The 14685-nt window shown below is 45.7% G+C and overlaps 1 protein-coding gene and 1 long non-coding RNA gene across 2 annotated transcripts in view; both read right to left on the reverse strand.

Annotated features, from left to right (window-relative positions):
* The window catches only part of LOC309539689, a 51143-nt gene that overhangs the window by 5314 nt on the left and 31144 nt on the right, over window positions 1-14685 (reverse strand). The window lies entirely within an intron of this gene.
* HAS2 (hyaluronan synthase 2) overlaps window positions 1-14685 on the reverse strand; it is a 44061-nt gene that overhangs the window by 5314 nt on the left and 24062 nt on the right. Inside the window, exons 2-3 of the mRNA XM_082235708.1 lie at window positions 10812-11438; window positions 832-933 (exon numbers count right to left, since the gene is read on the reverse strand). Coding sequence (XP_082091834.1) covers window positions 832-933; window positions 10812-11438 — 729 coding nt within the window. The remainder of the gene's footprint in view (window positions 1-831; window positions 934-10811; window positions 11439-14685) is intronic.

Below are 14685 nucleotides of genomic sequence, written 5' to 3' on the forward strand. Positions count from 1 at the left end.
TGCCATTTTGTCACCCCCTCAGGGATTACACCGCACCCCCTGCAGCCCCCTTCCTACGCCCCTGCTCATTGACACTAAGCACAGCCAGATCAGCAGCTCACTCCATCCCGATCACCCATCTGTGTCTTATGCTCTTTCCTAATAGTGTTATTTTACCTCCATATAATTAGAATCTGAACCTTGCCCTACAAGCAAATAAGTCTCCTGAAATGCAATGACTGATTCCAAGAGTCAAAGCTTCATGTGGACTATATTGTGTAAGAATTAGGCTTGGCAGCACTGTAATCAGCACACACTATCATCTTGTCTCAGTCGGTCTTTTGTGCCCCAGATCCTTTACATTGGGGTCCATTTTATTTATACAGGCCCCACATAGGCTTTTCAGATTAGCAGAAAAGCTCAGTTATCCAACCCCCAAACCATCTGAAGGCAGGGATGGATAGGGATGTATGTGTGTTTTTTTAAATGTTTAATGTCTTGCTATGTTTTTAGATATGTTGGAAGCCACCTAGAGTGACTGGGACAACCCATTGAGATGGGTGGGGTATAAATGCTAAACCAGTAATAATAAATATTATTATGGAATAGGACGTCCCTATTTTCATTGGAGAAATGTTGGAGGGTACATGGTTCATTCCCAAATCCAGCCTAGGTATCCAGTGGCTTCTGGATCTACGCATCCACTATAGGAGAAATGTTCACAGGGCACATAAAATATGCATGTTACTTCCTGCGTGACTATCAATCTTCACTTGCAAAATTGCAAGGGAGCACAGAGGTGGCCCTAAATTTACAATCTTTGATGCAGAGTTTGAAAATTGCTATATTCACCTGCACATCTCCCCCAACGCCTCCAACCATTGGATCTTCTTCTAAAACCTTGACCATTTCCACTGATGAAGCTGGATCAAGCATTGTATCAGAGTCGCAAACCTGTCCATGAGAAAAATAAGTAAATGTGGAATTAATAAAGGAACCAGAGTCAGCACTGCCGAAAACTATGCGTTTCACAAATGGTCTGTTTTGAAACAAATCCTATCAAGCGAATCACAGGTTGTGGGACCCATGTTGGCGAAGCTTAGCAACACTTACAAAACTTGAAAAAAGGTCACCCCATTCACATAAGGTGATGATGCCTTTGGCAGATTATAAATTTTAACTGCAAATTTCAACTATGCACTTTTTCACATTGTAAGGCTTAAAGATTCTCTTTGTTCCCTCACAGCTGACTCCGCTCGCTCTAAAACACTTCCCACCAGAATCTGCAGTGTTCCTCCTTTTAAACCCTATTTGTGTCAAGCTAGCAGGCATATCCTTTAAATGTAACAGCAGTTGTGTGAGTACTGTGGCTATAAAGAAATGTCTGTTCTCAGAATCAGAGGTATTTATTTAATTAGCACATTGGATCAACTTCTTTGAACAAGGACCGTGTTCATGAGATGGGGCATGGAGAAGAGTGTGTGTTTGTGTGTGTGTGTGCGTGTGCGTGTTGGGGGGGGGACGACTTTGCGGGTGTTCTGCACTTTTCCTGATCCCATTTGACAGAAGGAAACCGGATGCATTTGGTGCCCCCAGTTCAAAAGTTTCCCGCTGTCCTAAGGGGAGAATGAATGATGAGTGAACCTACAGATGCTTATAAAAATTGGCAGAGGATCTGGGAAGAAATACGATAGCCCCTTTTTTTTTCACTCACAGAAGGTTTAGCCATTCATGTATATATGATTCCAGAAGCAGATTCGGCCAACCAGATCTCTTTGAACCTGCATTTCATGGAGCGCTCCTCATTCACAACACGCCTATAGAACTGTTTCTCATAATCGCACACTCGCATTTTATAGCATTTAATGTTGCTCTGCTTGTTGTTATTATGCTCTCGTATTGTTTCAAAAGGGATGCGGGTGGCGCTGTGGGTTAAACCACAGAGCCTAGGACTTGCCGATCAGAAGGTTGGCGGTTCGTATCCCCGTGAGGGGGTGAGCTCCCGTTGCTCGGTCCCTGCTCCTGCCAACCTAGCAGTTCGAAAGCACATCAAAGTGCAAGTAGATAAATAGGTACCGCTCTGGTGGGAAGCTAAACGGCGTTTCCGTGCGCTACTCTGATTTGCCAGAAGCGGCTTAGTCATGCTGGCCACATGACCCAGAAACTGTACGCCGGCTCCCTCGGCCAATAAAGCGAGATGAGCGCCACAACCCCAGAGTCGGTCACAACTGGACCTAATGGTCAGGGGTCCCTTTACCTATTGTTTCAAAGGATATTCTGATCTCATTTCTAGCATGTTTGAAATGTTCTGCAGGTATGGCTGTCTTCTCCTTTGAAAAGAGTTGTTGAGTAAAATGATCATGGCAGCGGATGCTCACTTAAGGGCAGAAGACAGAGCAAAACCAGCACAACCGTGAGGCTGAGTGACATGGCTGCCTCAGGTGGCAGCCCACAAGGAGCATCAGCCCCGTTCCGATGCCCGGCTTTGCTGCTGGTGTCCCCAACCTCTAGGGACACAGACTCACAGAATTGTAGCAACACAGAAATCTCAGATAGAGCATCCATGGCAGATGGACATCCAACCTCTGCTTAAAAAGGAAGGAGAGTCCACAACCTCCCAGGGGAGACTGTTCCACTGTTGTTAACAGCTCTTATGGTCAGAAAGTTTTAGTCAGAAATCTCCTTTATTGTAACTTGAAACCAGTGGTTCGAGTCCTACCCTCTGGAGAAGGAGAAAACAAGCTTCCATGTGACACTGAATGAATTTTCATGAGGATTGCTTTGAAAAATGCAAATCGCTGCAGAAATCTGGAGAAGCAAATTTAATATTGGAAAAACGAGCAACGGAGAGAATTGAAATTCAAAGTTCCTTCCACCCACTAATTGTTGCAAATGTTTTTATTCTAAGCGTTCTTCTAATGAGCTCTGGGTAACATTCACTTGGGCCTATCCTTCCTCCCCAGTTGTCCTCAAAACAATCCTGTTGAGCCGACCAGTCATGACCAGATCACATAGTGAAGCTTCACAGATCAAGCAGGAATTCAAACCCAGGCCTTTTATCACCAGCTAAACCAGGAGCAGGTCATAGACCTGACAGTGACCCTAGGTGACTCTGATAGGTCAAGGGACAGAGCCAAGGGTGGTGGCTAAGAGGTTATAGGGGAGCCTGCTATAAAGAGTTTATTAGTATTTCTGGCTCCCATTCATTAGTTTCCCAGTTAGACCAATAGATTAATGGGTGGCAAGCAGTTCTATTCGCAGCTGGCATGAAAGGCATGAATACTGAAATATGAATGTAAATACACCTTTCCCACTCACTAGATCTACAAATTTGTACCCTCTTCATTTAGAAGCACGGGGGGGGGGGGTTACAGTCACTTGCATATGGGCTTAGAGATCATTAGAGGTGCTTTTTTGTCCATCTGGCAACAAAAACAGCCTTCAAAATGCTGATAAGGGGAAGAACTAGTTAGGGGTGTTAGTGCACCACAATGTGGCGATTCTGCTTTGCCTTGCACGTCAGGTGTGTCATGCAGCAGGTACATTAACAAGCAAGCTCTGTGAAGCATTGGGTAGCCATATTCCCCGATATTTATGATAAATCTCACTTATTTGAAAGAGCTAATGTGGTGTCATAGGACCTGGGAACCAGAGTTCTAATCCCTATTTTGCCATGGAGGTAGGAACAGGAAAGATCTGCCCATTTTGGTTTCTTCGGGTGTCCCCCCTCCCCATTTTTCTCCTCATTTCAAAATTGGTTTACATTTTTTAAAAAGCCTCATGAAAAATTGTAAGCATTTTAGTGCAAATTTCTCTGGATAAGCACAGTTTTTGTATGCCCTTCTCCTCCTATGCATGATTTCACAATGCTGTTTTCCCCAACAGAATGTATGTTTCCATGCTATTTCCACTAATATAGAAATTTATATCCACACTTTACTATAGAAAACACATTTTTGTACAAATTACTTGGTGGGAGAACTGCGTTGCAAAATTCAGAGTGCTGTGAATTACAGAAGACAGCTGTGTTTTGGTTTGTGTACAGTTTCGCAAAGTGCAATTTAGGTAAATTCACCTTTAAATGAGAACTGAATTCAATATTTCCCCCATCCCTACTTTGGGCTTAGGACGCGGGTGGCGCTGTGGGTTAAACCACAGAGCCTAGGATTTGCCGACCAGAAGGTCGGCGGTTCGAATCCCCGTGACGGGGTGAGCTCCCGTTGCTCGGTCCCTGCTCCTGCCAACCTAGCAGTTCGAAAGCACGTCAAGTGCAAGTAGATAAATAGGTACCACTCCGGCAGGAAGGTAAACAGCGTTTCCGTGCACTGTTCTGGTTTGCCAGAAGTGGCTTAGTCATGCTGGCCACATGACCTGGAAGCTGTACGCCGGCTCCCTCGGCCAATAAAGCGAGATGAGCGCCACAACCCCAGAGTCTGCCACGACTGGACCTAATGGTCAGGGGTCCCTTTACCTTTACCTTGGGCTAGTCACCGGCTCTCAGCTCAACCTCTCTCACAGGGTTGCTGTGAGGATGCTATGGAGCATGGAAGAACCATATCTGTCACCTGAGGCTAGAAATGAAATTATAAATAGTGAATCTAAACATTAAAAAGCCCTCTTCGGTTGCTGCTTTAAAAAAAACCAACAACACTTCTTAAAAACTCTCCCTCCCCCCTTTGCCAGATGTGTTGCTGGGATCCGAGGCCATGATTCATTTTGTGAGAAACTCTGAGGCACTCATATGCAAACAGATGCTCTTGCTGCTCAGAAAGAGCATCTCAAAGGATTGGCAGAGTCTGCGAAAATGGAGAGATTTTAAAGCCCTATAAAAACTTGTTAAGAAGCAGGGAGAAGGCGGCGGTGGCTGGGTGGGGAGGAGGAGTGGAGCTTAGAAATACAAACAGGAGAGATCCCTCAGCCAAAGAGTGTTGGCTTCATCCTTTACAGCTGCATTACCTCACTCAAGGCAAAAGCTTGGCCTTTAAAGCCTCAGTGACACCGTTCACTTAAAAATGAATTAGGCAGCACCCACCCACCCCCTTTGCAAAGTACAAGCTGCAGGCAAGGATTATTTGCCAGCTGGGCTGCATCTGACATAGACATACCCCCCCTTCCTTACTAGGCCTGGTAAAATGTAAGGGGCAAAAAGCTTACAAAGAACTAACTCACGCAGGCTACTTGTATTTATAATTGCCGTTGAGTTTTGGGGAGGAATACATGGGCGTGGGTTGCCCCCATTTTATCCTTTCAAAAACTCACGAGAGGTAGACTGGGGCCAAGAGACAGAAAGAGGGAGGGAGGGAAGGAGACAGAAAGAAGAATGTCCCAATAGGCCACATTCACATGTTTAAAGTACCACGATACCACTTTAAACCATCATGGCTTCCCCCAAATAATTATGGGAGCTCCTTGTTGTGGGTGTTGAGAGTGGTTAAAGAGGCCTCTACTCCCCTCACACTGAGCCAGTTTCCCCTGATTGTTAAGCCATCCTGATATCTGTAGTTCTGCAAGGGGAATGAGCGTCTCCCAACATCTCAGCACCTGCAACAAACTATAGCTCCCAGTATTCTTTGAGGGAAGTCATGAGCGTTTACTAGTGGCGCTGTGGTCTAAACCACTGAGCCTTTTGGGCTTGCCGATCAGAAGTTCGGTGGTTCGAATCCCCGCAACGGGGTGAGATCCTGTTGCCCGGTCCCAGCTCCTGCCAACCTAGCAGTTCGAAAGCACATCAAAGTGCAAGTAGATAAATAGGTACCGCTCCGGCGGGAAGGTAAACGGTGTTTCCGTGCGCTGCTCTGGTTTTGGTGTTCTGTTGCGCCAGAAGCGGCTTGATCATGCTGGCTACATGAACCAGAAAAACTGTCTGCGGGCAAACACCGGCTCCCTTGGCCTGTAAAGCGAGATTAATGCCACAACCCCAGAGTAATCTGTGACTGGACTTAACTGTCAGGGGTCCTTTACCTTTTTACAGAAGTTTTACATATACAGTGGTACCTCTCTCTGGTTGCAAACAGGATCTGTTCCGGAGCCCCATTCGCAACATGAGCAGAACGCAATCCGCGTCTGTGCATGCGCGGGTCATGATTTGCCGCTTTTGCGCATGCAAGTGGAGTCATTTTGAGTGTCTGCGCATGCACGAGCAGCGAAGCCTGGAAGTAACCCTTTCCGGTACTTCCTGGTCGCCGCAGGACAAAACCTGAAAGGATTTAACCTGAAGCAAACTTAACAAGAGGTATGACTGTATGGTGTAAATGTTGGCCCCCAATGAGCTTCAGGGCTGAGTGAGGATTCAAAAGCGGATGTCTGCTACCAAAGTTCAAGGCTCTTCACTGTGGAGGAATGCAGATAGGCAGGCCCTGGTGTGAGGCATTTGTGGCACAAAGACACTGCCACAAATTGACACTGTGTTGGGTGTTCAAGGGGCTGTGCTGAATTCTGTGTGGCAGGTGACTCCCAGACCCTAATGACTGTGGTAGGGCCACTGAAGGCTGCTCCATAACCCCAATGGGGCAGTGCCGAAAAACCTCAACCCACCCCCCACCTGTCTGCCTCCTTATTTACAACCAGCCATGAGGTGGGGGCTGCCGTCATTGGCTCTGGTTTCCCATATTGTAGCCCCCTTGCCTTCTGCCTCAGCAGCCCCACTGGGCACCAGTCACCACTGGTAGGGGCACCCAGGACATGGTACAGATGCTAGTCTTCCTCTCCTGGAATAGAGGGGTATAGTGTACAGAGGAACACTTGAAGGAGCTGGGTATGTTTAGCCTGGAAAAGAGGAGACTGAGAGGAGATATGATAGCCATCTTCAAATATCTCAAGGGCTGTGACATGAAAGATGGAGCACGTCTGTTTTATCTGGGTAGGACTCAAACCAATAGCTTCAAGTTACAAGAAAGGAGATTCCGGTTAAACATTCGAAAAAGGTTTCTGACAGTAAGAGCTGTTAAAGACAGTGGAACAGTGGACTCTGAGAATCCTCCGGAAAAACAATTTCTCAAAGGACCTGTTGATGGCATTTTACCATTGTACTGGTGAGAGTGTATTAACTTATGGTCCGTGTATGTGGTTTGGGAGCTGCACGGTCAGGGAAATAACAATGCTGTCCAGGGTTATAAAGACTGCGGAGAGACTAATTGGGTGCACTCTTCCCACCTTGGATCAAATCCATGCTTCCAGGTGCCATAAGAAAGCTGCAGAGATAGCGCAGGATAGTGCGCACCCCGGAAATGATCTCTTTCAGCTTCTGCCTTCTGGAAGAAGGTACAGGGTTATAAAGACTAGGACGAGCTGTCTGAGAAACAGTTTCTATCCAGATACGATTTTGGTTTTAAACGCAGTGTAAGGAGTCTCTATGGGAGTATATTGTATTTAAAAATGGGGTGTCAGTGTTTAGGGGGCTAATCAGGCTGTGATAGCTGGGATAGCAGGCTTGTTGGTTTTTGAATGTCTTATGTAGATTTTTCAATTTCGTTGTTCTGTATGAGACAATGACAATAAAGATTATCGTATTCTTCCTTGGAGGCTTTTAAACAGAGGTTGGATGGCGATCAGTCATGGATGATTTAGCTGAGATTCCTGCAGGGCAGGGGGTTGGAATAGATAACCCCTGGGTCCCTTCAAGCTCTAAGATTCTATGACCTTTCTAAGAGACACCTTTTTTGCAAGCAGCAGCAACACAAATGATGCTTTCAACAATTTGTAGTTATAAACGAAGGCAGTTTTTTTTACACCAGTTAAGAAACTGGCCTAGTTAAATAACACAGTGAGGCAACTTCAATCCCATTGGATTGGGTACCCATTATATTTTTTTTGCTTAAAAGCAACTGAGGCAGAAAAAGATTGCCAGAGATAGGGGGTTGGTCAACCCCTTCATAACAACATAGGACACACTTGTACAGTCAGGTTATGGGACGATCTCGTCTACTATCATCTAAACTTGCTGCCACTGAAACACCTCCATAGGAGCCAGTTCCAGTGGACCAAGGGTGCCCTGGCACCCACAATAATATGTAATTGTGGGGGAGGAAACACCCACAAAGTCAATGAGAAAAGCCGGCAGGTGGCAGCGGTGCTGCCTCCGAGAGAGAAGCAGTTCTGCTCCGCCCTCTGCAACCATCAACTGAGGCATCCTTTTCCGGGAGTGGGGCTCAGATGTGGAGGCAGAGTCTCTGAGCTCCTCCCTATGCAAAAGGGTGCCTCACTGGCTGTGGGGAGGCATGTGCATGTGACGTCGCACCCACAATCCTGAGGGCAAGATGCCTCCCCCCCTCATCACCTCTGTTTTACACAGGAATCTCCTCCCTGGAGATGCTGGGGTTGAAACTAGGACTTTTCTGCCCAGAAAGCATAACCTTTCCCACTCAGTTCCAGCCTCTCGTCCCTTCCATTTCTCCATGTTAAATTGCTACTTCCTGTAGCTCAGCAAATCAGTCTCTTAAGCTTAAGCCAAGAAAGAGTATTCTCTAGAAGACTGAATAGCAATATACGTATCAAGACTTTGAGATTAGACCACTGAAGAAGCCCGAAAAACTATGTTGGGAGTTTGCTACCTGCAAGCCCCTGTAAAAGGGCCCCATTGGGGGCCAACAACGGCCTCTTGATTACTTGGACTGCCAGGGCGAAACAAGTGGAAAACGCCGGCACCCTATCATCTACAACTTCATTAACATCTATCTACAATTCCACTAGCATCTCTTGGTAGTGTGAATAACACCGAACTTACCTTTTGTTGGTATCTGCATGAACTTATCTAAAAGACTGAGTTAAGCATTTGAAAAACCTATTGAAACCAGGCATTATAGGTTCATCTTAGGTTGGGTAGTTTGCAAGTCTCTGTGGCTTTGTTTAATGTTTTGTATTTTTCTCAGAAGGTTGATAAAGAATGTATAATTTATTACTCTCTGTATATTAATCGCCAACGTGTTGCATGAGTCGCACTACTTCCTGTAGCAAAGCAGTGGTGAAACCTCTGTACTGTGGGTGTAAATTGGGCCTGGTGTGAGTCCCAAGTTTGCTTGCTGAGCTGCTTCTGACAAGCTGTGCCCTACACCCAATCATAGGTATGGGGTACCTCTGGATGCAGCTACAAAGGAACAGCTGGGCACTTAAAACTGAAACCCAGAGTGTCCCTTTGTAAGTGGGTCTTTTTGTTTCTGACTGGGAGCTCTGCTAGGATCAGCTGCAGTTCAGAGTTCCTCATCGGGAACTCCCTAGTGTAGCTCCATCGCTTTCTCCTTTTGAATGAATTGGCTTGAATTCAAGTAAGTTCCCAGAAACAGAGCGAGCATTTCCCCTAATGATGTAAGCTAATAGATAGTGGGAGATCCCCTCTGAAACAGTTATGCGAGACAAGTAAATAGCAACCCACACTCAAACTGCAATGCTCTTCTTCAGACCAACAGTCCACTGAGAGGCTGTAACTGCTGTCTTTGCAGTCTTATAACCCTGATTCATTCACAAGCTGCTTCTGCTAGTAGCCATCATATAGGTTACCAGCAGTGCTCAGCAAGGTAGGACAGCAGTGTTTACCTGACCTCCTGTCACCTGCATCACTGCAATGTACTGGGAAGGGTGAGATGGCCGTGAGTGAGTTGGCAGAATGCAAGCGCACTTGGCAGCAGTACAAGTTGGCTCTGCCAGCGCATTTGCACTGCGCTGGCCAAACCACCACCTCTCCCTTCTCCTTCCCAGGTGATAGGGCAGAGAAGTGCTACCACCCCACCAACTGCTGTTGCAGGTTATGTAATTCAGCAAGTGATTAATCTATGGATTTAGAAACAACTGCCAACAAACAGATATGGTAAACAGAAGCATGTGTAAACAGAGGCAAATAATCTATCCCTGCTTAAAAAAAAATATGGTTGGGAAAAGAATATCATTCAGAGAAGAAATGGCTGCCACAATGTTTGTCCCAATTTCAAACTGGTGATGCTTCGGGGTCCAGGTAATCGTAGATATCATTTGCAGGTTTTGGGGTGCTCCCCTTACCATATTCATTGCATACTGGACCATGAGTTAAGGTCCAGTATGCAATGAATATGGTAAGGTAATCTCTTTGTGAGGTTAGGCATTGAGGTTAGGCATCGGGTAAGCCTTTGTTTGGATGGAGGGGAGGTTGTGGCCTTTGCCTGCCCCTCTCAGTAAGGGTATCCTGTTAAAGGGATCCGGGGGTGTGGATTCTGTCCAATTATGTCGGACGTGGGCTAGGGCCATGTCACAACCCCAGTGGGAACCCCTCAGGGTACCCCTATTTGATGTACGTCATAGGGCTCCCCCTATTGGTGGTTTACTCTTAGATGGACTTCCTGCAGGCAGGTTGGAGTAGAGATCTAGCCTGGCTTCACCCAATGCCTAAGCCAAACCGCTCACATCTGTAACCAATAAAGTTGTGGCTTATTGGAACCCATAAACCAAAATACTCGTGTCCATGTGTTTATTGTCCATTAGGGAACTTCGGGTCACGGGGCCTTGGCACGTAAGTGCCACACACACCCACACCCCAGTGTACTGGTGTCTGAATTTGTTATGGTTTGTGAACGCTTCTAAGTTAAGTAACTGCACAGCTCAGTGTCAGATTCTGCCCATCCCCTTAAAACTGGCCCTGCACCAGCATGACGTGTCACTGTGTACTATCTGACCAGCCTTAACTATTTCAGAAGCTAAAGCTTTTCAACAGCCCTGCTGTTTTCCAAATGGAGAGTGAAAGGGGCGCTCTGTTCACCGAGGAACTAGGATAGGCTACGCACTGCAACGTCCAGCACAAGATGTACAAGACCTGCTTTCTTTGGAGGCTTGTTTTACTTGGCATTGAAGAAGGGCTTTTTCATACCTACCTGCACATAATCCACGCTTCTCCCCAGTGCTTTGAACGCTGTGTACATCACTTCTCTTTTCCCACCCCATTTTTGCATGATGCAGACACTTTTGTTGGACAAGACGAGCTGAGTGACTTGCTGCATGCTCTCCTTATGCGACTCTTCAGTCTCCTCCGGGCCTCTCTGGTGGAAGTTATTCCTCCAGACATAAGTAGCAGACTTATCCCTGCCCATGATTTCGCTAAAAATGTCCATCATGTAAACGTCATCTTCAGAATTCCCATCGATGACCATAATCACCTTAATTCCAGGGTAGGTGAGCCTTTTCACAGAAAGTAAACACTTCCTTAAGTAGTTGGGGTCCTCCTGGTAGGCAGCAATGCAAAGGGCAACAGTTTTGTTCAGCTTGATTGGCGTCTCAAGAGACCGTTTCATTTTCCTGTGTTCGAGGAAGGCAAACAGGCTTTGGATGATGAGGTGCGATGCCAGAATGGCACCGTAGAGTCCAAAGGAGAAGTAATAGTTGTCCGTTTGGATAAACTGGTAGCCAACAATGTAAGCAGCGGAGATCCCAAGCAGGAGAGACACCCCAAAGAGTGTGGTTCCAAGTATTCTCAAGATACATAGAAACCTCTCGCAATGCATCTGCAATGGATCAAGACAGGTCATGGTTACTTAAGCATACTTCTGGATAAAAGAGATGATCGGGTTAGTTTAAGGCAGGGATAAGGAAACCTGTTGGGACGCAGGTGGTGCTGTGGCTTAAACCACAGAGCCTAGGGCTTGCCGATCAGAAGGTCAGCAGTTCGAATCCCCGCGACGGGGTGAGCTCCCATTGCTCGGTCCCTGCTCCTGCCAACCCAACAGTTCGAAAGCATGTTAAAGTGCAGGTAGATAAATAGGTACCACTCTGGTGGGAAGGTAAATGGCATTTCCATGCGCTGCTCTGGTTCACCAGAAGCGGCTTAGTCATGCTGGCCACATGACCCGGAAGCTGTACACTGGCTCCCTCAGCCAATAAAGCGAGATGAGCGCCAAAACCCCAGAGTCTGCCACGACTGGACCTAATGGTCAGGGGTCCCTTTACCTTTAAGGAAACCTGTGGCACTTGTTGGACTCCAACTCCCTAGCTGATGTATTCAATAGTCAGGGATGATGGGAGATGGAGTAGCAGTGGACTGCATTTACCTGATCTTCCTCTGCCTGAGTTGCTGTTGTATTCTTGGATACGGGGGCAGTGAGGCTGGTGCGGTGCAAACAGGCAGACGGGAGCACTAGGTAGGCTCCACCTGTGCATTTGCACTGAACTCGCCCCAACCTCTCCCCCTTCCCTTCTCCATCCTGGGATGCAGCATCGACTCAACCACAGGGAGGTCAGGTAGCCTCACCAACAACATCTGAAGGACCACAAGTTCCCCACAGCTAGACAGAGGGAAACAGGTTTTTGACACCAAAGACACAGCTATAAGCTGCAAGTTATAGCTTCCAAATTCCGATTGAGGGGGGACATATGTAATATTGAAAAAACAGGGAGCAATAATGGTAGAATCATTGCAAACAATCATGTGCAATCTGGTTATAGTTCTACTCAAACTACATAAAATGCTGGCGCGTATTTATCTATCTTGGATGATGCATTAACAACAGAGCCAAATGAATCATGTTTTGAGCTTATAAAAAGCTACTTCTTCACCATGAGAAATGTAGTTCAAAATTCCCAAAGCGTTTCTATAGACTATCTTGAAAAATGTTAGGTTTTGTCAATAAACTTTTGTATTTGCTACTTAAGTCCTGTCTGATACCTGTTGATTGGATCTTGTGCTACAAGCCCAGGCAATAATCACCAGATAAACCATTGCTTTGTTATGGGCTCCATGGTGGGATGTGACGGTCTTTCATATGTTGGACAATGGCAACTGGGTATTTGCAACTGTGTGTGCCAGGGGAACATAGCAGATCTCAGGTCCCTGCGTGTCTACTTAAAATGCCTTGCAAATAAGAGCAAAAGCAGGAAAAAAAATGCAAGTCACTGTCATTCACCCTTGATTTCCCCCCCCCCCCATTTGATGTTCTGCTCCCCTACAAATGTAAGGGCTCTAAATGACCTGGGTTTATCTGGATCAGCACCACGGTGCCTCACATCGCATTGTTTTCTTAGGTCAACGTGACCTGGTTCATGTAGGGTACAACCAGAGGACAATTGAAAGCAGCTGCAGAGAAGATGCAAGCAAACTATATTTCTGGCTGCAATTCTGCTTATCTCCTCTGAGACAGATGTGCATTAAGGGTCCTTTTTACGGCTGTATTTTATGTTGCACAGACCAAAATGCAAAACAAGAGAAACAAACTAGGGGATAATTCTCACTTAAGCAGGAAATTGCCTATTCCTACAAACTATGGTGTTTCTTATCCCTCTCCCCATATGACTACACCTCTTATTTATGGACTTGAACCAGGATTGTCTACCTAGGAGATCCTTGAGCCCCTCAGGAATCAAGTTAGGAGATTGAACCAGGGACTGGTGAATCAAACATTTTGTCCAAGGAATAAAAATTGGCAATGGCCGCAGTCTAAACCCATTGAGTGGTGCCACATTGCATGGCCCAATTCCAGGGTGCTGTCCCTTTAAATTATCTTATTTGGGATGTAACTCCTGTAGTCTCTGGGAGCTCTCCCTGGTCCTGCAGTACCAAGATAACCAGCTGCTTCTAACTACCTCTTGTAGTTCATAGAGAGTTGGAAGGGAATTCAAATGTCATCTAGTCCAACCCTTGCTGATGTAGGAACTCTGCTGCTAGAGCATCCCTAATAAGTGGTCATCCAGCTTCCAATGAAGGTTAGACCAGCACTATTTGAGGCAATCAGGTCCGCTGTTGAACAGATTGTACCATCAGGAAGCTCTTCCTAATGTTTAGTCTAATAAATCCCTTTGACTTGGGTACCACCCTCTGAGTTGACGGAAAACATATCTGATCATTTTATATGACAGTTTTTTTAAAAAGGCTTTCATATAGTCTTATAATCATATCTTGCAACTCCTTCAACCTCTCTCCATAAGACTAGATTTCCACTCCCTTTTCTGCATCATTGCCACTCTCCTCAGGACACATATCAGTCTTAAACTGATAGAACTGGACGTAGTACTCAAAGTGTAGTCCAACAAAAGTAGCATAGAGAGGTATTCGATACTTCTTGTGATCTAGACACTATGCTCCCATTAAGGCTTCTTGTTAGATTTCTGACCTAGAACTGCTAAGTCCCAATGCATGTGTAATAAAGAGTGGTCCTTTTCATAGCCTTCCTAGTACCTATAAATTGCATGTACAAGAAATATACAGTGTAGCAGCTAACTAATGTGTGCAATTCCCTAGTTCAAAGCTCATCACAGCAATCAATTCACAAGGTGTTTCATATGTTTTCTTGGTCTCAACATTCCCTCCACAACATGGGGATAAAATTTGCCTGCTTTACAGGACTGTAAGAGGGAGAACTGAGAAAATGTATGTTAAATGCTTCGTACATTTGAAATACATCATACCTGTATTACGTTACACACCAGCAAAACAATATTTGAGATGAAACCCAGCCTTTCTTGGGTATGGAATTCCTACTGTTATGCTTTCGTGAATTTTAAATATAAAGTACCAAGAGTGACCCCATATTTTTTCAAGCCTAAACACACACACACACACACACACACACACACAGTTTATAAGCCCCCTTTAAAAACAAAACCCTAGAGCAATCATTTTTCCAAGGTGACAAAACCATGAGCAAGAGTTCCAAAAATCCGTACACTTGTCAGTCGGCTGTTACAAGTGTCTCGGAAAAATTGTACAATATCCTCCCGCTTCAAGTCTTAACTTGCTAGAGAAATCTTGAAGCACAAAGT

Source organism: Podarcis vaucheri, assembly GCF_965113315.1.
Source record: "Podarcis vaucheri genome assembly, chromosome: 8".
Classification (NCBI taxonomy): Eukaryota; Metazoa; Chordata; class Lepidosauria; order Squamata; family Lacertidae; genus Podarcis; species Podarcis vaucheri.